The sequence below is a fragment of the Bufo bufo genome, chromosome 9, assembly GCF_905171765.1.
Source record: "Bufo bufo chromosome 9, aBufBuf1.1, whole genome shotgun sequence".
Taxonomy (NCBI): domain Eukaryota; kingdom Metazoa; phylum Chordata; class Amphibia; order Anura; family Bufonidae; genus Bufo; species Bufo bufo.
The window spans coordinates 7,480,293-7,485,367 of record NC_053397.1 but is presented as its reverse complement, the minus strand read 5'-3'; the positions used below and the strand labels follow the sequence as shown (position 1 = coordinate 7,485,367).

Below are 5,075 nucleotides of genomic sequence, written 5' to 3'. Positions count from 1 at the left end.
ATTCACTGGTTGAGAGGAACACACAGAAATCCTTCACTATAAACAACCATGAAATTGAGCGTCCTGAGACCTGATTACATTATTCCTGGATGTGCAGAGCAGAGGTCTGGGCCTCTGTGGCTTCAGCTCCTGGGAGAACCAATGACTTTAAAATGATGGACGCCATTAGCAGTTAGCATCAGATATTTTATGTCTTAGCTGAGATTTTAATGTTGGGTTCATATATTCCATCAAATCCTCCTAATGTTTCATTGTTGTCATAATTTTTATTGATTTTTAAAATTTTATGAAGAAAAGAAAATATATAAACATGAAAAACCAAACAACAATTTCCAGCGTTCTTCTCATGAGTCTATTGGATGATCAGAAAATCATCTATGCCCTCTTCATCGTCTTCCTCCTCATCTATCTGATGACTTTTTTGACCAACTTTATTATCATCCTTCTGGTTCTTACTTGTGCTCATCTTCACACACCCATGTATTTCTTTCTTGGAAACTTAGCGTTCTTAGACATGTCCTACTCATCAGTCACTGCCCCAAGAATGCTCTTTGCTGACATCACCCAACATTGGTCTATGTCTCTCTCAGACTGCATAACACAAATGTTCTTTGTTATCTATTTCGGGAGCTCTGAGGTTTATTTATTGACCTCCATGTCTTATGACCGGTATGTAGCCATCTGCCGTCCTCTCCACTACTCTCAGATCATGTCATGGGGCACATGTACTCAGATGATGTCTTTGGTTTGGTCTTCTGGTCTCCTCATGCCCACCATTAGTACTTTATGTTTAAGAAGGTTGACGTTCTGTGGTCCCAACATCATCCACAATTTCTTTTGTGATCTGCCCCATTTGCTCCAGATTTCTTGTACTGATACTTTCATCAATTTTCTAGTTTTAATAGTTGTTGGGGGTCTTCTGAGTTTCATAGCCTTTGTTGCCACATTTTACCCGTATGTCAGAATTTTTAGCACAGTCTTTAAAATTTGCACCAGTGATGGAAGACATAAAGCTTTCTCCACCTGTACGTCTCATCTGACTGTGGTCTTTATATTTTATGCGTCCATAACTTTTATCTACCTTGTTCCTAATTCAAGCAATTTTTCTGCATTGAACCAAGTAGCCACTGTCATATACACACTAATCACCCCCTTACTTAACCCCTTAATCTACAGCCTAAGGAACAAAGACCTGAAGGTCGCACTGAGGAGAGCTTTACATACAGATGGTACAAGAAGACGCACATGACCCCAGCCCAGGACTTATTATAGACTTGTGCATAGACAAAAAAAACTTGTAGCAACTTTGCCTAAATTTACTAAATAAAATTATGATTATCACTACAATTGATCCTCAGGTAGTTACACCTATACCTAACAGGAATACTCAATCTTACTAATATAGTCAATAACACAATGAGTAATACTCAATTCCTTTTAAAATAATCAAAATTTTATTGAACATTATTAAAATACTGATTACTTAATAATACTAACAGTAGGGAATCTACTCAATAGTGCCAAATTGCAATCACCATTTACAGCTGTATAGTAAACAAGGTGCCAATTTTTTTTAGATAATCCACATCTATTTCATATACAAAGGATGGTATAATCCATGGATACAATATACTAGGTACGTTTTATATATTTATCGGGCCATTATGTGCCGCCTGTAAACCAAACCCAGAATAGTAGCAGATTTTACCTCACTACCTCTGAGGGGAAGTTGCCATCTTGCATCTGCACCTCGGTATGTTATAAACCGAAAGTTTTTTTGATTTATGTCACCATATCTAACTATATCAGCGAAAGGTGTTCCCTAGTGAGGTAAAATCTGTTACTATTCTGGGTTTGGTTCAGAGGTGCCACGTAATGGCCCGATAAATATATAAAACGTACCTAGTATATTGTATCCATGGATTATACCATCCTTTGTATATGAAATAGATGTGGATTATCAAAAAATTTTGGCACCTTGTTTACTATACAGCTGTAAATGGTGATTGCAATTTGGCACTATTGAGTAGATTCCCTACTGTTAGTATTATTAAGTATTCAGTATTTTAATAATGTTCAATAAAATGTAAATTATTTTAAAAGGAATTGAGTATTACTCATTGTGTCATTGACTATATTTACTAAATAAAACCACAGGGTACAAGATGGAAGTAACTGGGGGTATATACACCAAAAATCACTACATAATCATGGGGTCCTAGTTTAGATGGTCCCGTCTTGCCTTTTCTTAAACGGTTGAGATCGGCACTGTGCTCCTCCTCCTATAGACAATAGAAGAGGAATTGGCTGAAGGGTCCCTTCTGTGCTGCAAAACATGGTAAGGATGAAAAGAAAAGCAAGAGCTGAGCAACAGATTTTGAAGGACCTGTGGTCACTTAACCAGGTTGTGAAGGTCCTCAATTCACAGGAGAAGACAGCTGTTCCTGTTCTGGCATGTAGTGAGTTATCTTTGGGGAAGTTCCTACTTGTGGTGTCTGGTGCAGCAGTCTGACATCTTTGAGGGTGACATCCTTCCAAAAGAACTGGTTTGCATCTAAAAAAAACAGCTTGTCACAGAAGTTGCATCACAGAGGGATAGATGGCCTCCAGTGGAGATCGCAGTCAGTACTAGAGATGAGCCAATTTATTTAAATTAGCTTCTGACAGTCAGAAAACTCGATTCAGGTACAAATAGATTTGACCCAACTGGCCTGAAAATTGAATGAAACTGAGATCTCCTAGGACCAAAATTTTCTCTCCTCTCCTGTCTTTTTTTTTTTTTGGCTGGCCGGCATTCCCAAACAGACTGTAACATCAGATTTCTTTTGCCCCTTCCAGCAAAAGCCAGTTAGGACAAAATGCCAAAGCCTCATTTTGCAAATATGACATGTCACTTCATGTGGTAATAATGTTGGAATAGCTTTTACTTAACCAAGTGACCCTGTGAATGTTTTCTGGTGACACAAAGTACTTCATGTTAGTGGTAAATTTATGGAAAAAAAAAAACAAATGTATGGAAAATCTGGAAAAAACTGCTATTTTCTAAATTTTAATTTCTCTGCTTTTAAGACATTAAGTGATAACTATTTTGTGAGTTATGTTAACATTAACCATATGTCTGCTTCATGTTTGCATCACTTTGTCATTTTATCTAATTAGGACGTTAGAAGCAATTTTTCCAATTTTTAGGAACATTTTAGAAACCAACTTTAAGGTCCAATTCAGATATAAAGTCACTTTGAGGAGCTTACATAATAGAAACCAACATAAACAGTCCAATTTTAGAAACTATACCCCTCACATTACTCAAAACTGATTTTTAGATCATTGACAACCATTTAAGTGTTCCACAGGAAATAAAGTATAATGAAGGTGAATTTTATATTTCTTTGCAAGGGTTAACAGCAAAACAAACCCCAATATTTATTACCCTGATTCTGCAGTTTACAGAAACACCCCATATGTGGCCGTAAAGAACTGTATGGGCACACAGCAGGGCTCAGAAGGGAAGCGACGCCATATCGTTTTTGGAGGGCATATTTTGCTGGAATGGTTTTCAGGTACCATTTTAAATTTAAAGAGATTCTGAGGTATCCCTAGAAAGGAAACCCTCAAAGAGTGACCCATTTTGGAAACTATACCCCTCCAAGAATTTATAGAAAAGTGTAGTGAGTACTTTGACCCAAAAATAATTCAGAGAATTTAGAAATATTTGGCTGTCAAAAAAATCCAAAAAATGTTGTTTTAGCCCCAAGTTTTTCATTTTCACAAGCTGTAACAGGGGACAATGCACCCACGATTTGATATACACAGCATGCTCAGAAGGGAAGGAGCGGCATTGGGATTTTCTAACATGGAATTTTCTAAAATTGTTTTTAAGGACCATAGCCTTTTCTTTATTTTTTGTTGTTGACTGGGCTGTGAGGGCTATTTTTTTGCAGGACAAGCTGTATTTTTTATTGGTACCATTTTGGAGTACATACTATATGACTTTTGATCGCTTCTTGATATTTTTTTTTTTTTTGGGAGGTAATGTGGGCAAAAACTGAGATTCCGTGTTTTTATTTTATGTGGTTCTCCATGCGGTATATAGGATATGATGACTTTTTTTCTGTGGGTCGATACAATTATGGCGATTTATATAGTTTTATTCATGTATTACTGCTCTTGCATTATAAAATCACTTTTTTTAATTTAAATAAAGTTGTATTTGGCATCGCCATACTCTAACATCCATGAGATTTTTATTTTTATGTCAACATAGCTGAGCAGTTTTTTGTGGGATGAGCTTTATTTCTTATTGGTACAATTTTGGGGTACATATGAGTTTTTGATAGTTTTTTAAACCATTTTTTAGGGGGGATGAGGTAACAAAAATGGCAACTCTGTCATTGTGTTTTCACAACTTTGAGACATACGGGAGAAAAGCGCTTTACAAATGTTGTTGTTGTTGTTTTTTTTTTTTTTATTGCATTCACCACGTGGGATAAGTTACATGATTTTATAGATCAGGTTGTTACAGACACGGCCATACCAATTGTGTGTAGTTTATTTTATTTTTTAACCAATTATAAATGAGCGGCTATTGGAAAAAATTTAAAAAGTTCCTGCACCGGATAAAATTTATGAAAATGCCGCTGCTGGAACTTTTTTCATTTTTTCACATGTGAGAAGAGCCAACCTTGACTCGTTCCGTGCACGGATGCTGGTGAGTGAGCTGGACTTAATTTATTAATGGGAAGAAGCTATATTTTTTTTTAAAGTTTTTTTTGTCTTATTTGGTTTTTGAAATTCCAGTGATTGTACAATTGTATTTCTTTTTTGCAGTGTATTGTAAAGACAGTTTTACAGTGACATTTGGCCTGATCAAACCAGGGCCTGGCAGGTTTCAGTATCTCAACTACAAAGGACACGAGCCTCTTTCAGTTTCATATGTATTTCAATTCATTGTTTGCAACATACATCTTAAAACCAATATTCCATTGAAGTCGATAGGAAGTGCATAGATGAAAAAGTGCTGTGTTATTGCCATATACTTATCAGTTCAGATGGTCGATCTCTGAAAGTGAGTCCAC

At 36.2% G+C, this 5,075-nt stretch overlaps 1 protein-coding gene across 1 annotated transcript; it reads left to right on the top strand.

Moving 5' to 3' along the window:
* Nucleotides 1-310: 310 nt before the first annotated feature.
* Nucleotides 311-1,249, top strand: LOC120979372 (olfactory receptor 1468-like). The gene has a single exon (XM_040408083.1). The coding sequence runs from the start codon at nucleotides 311-313 to the stop codon at nucleotides 1,247-1,249; it is 939 nt and encodes a 312-aa protein (XP_040264017.1).
* Nucleotides 1,250-5,075: the final 3,826 nt, after the last annotated feature.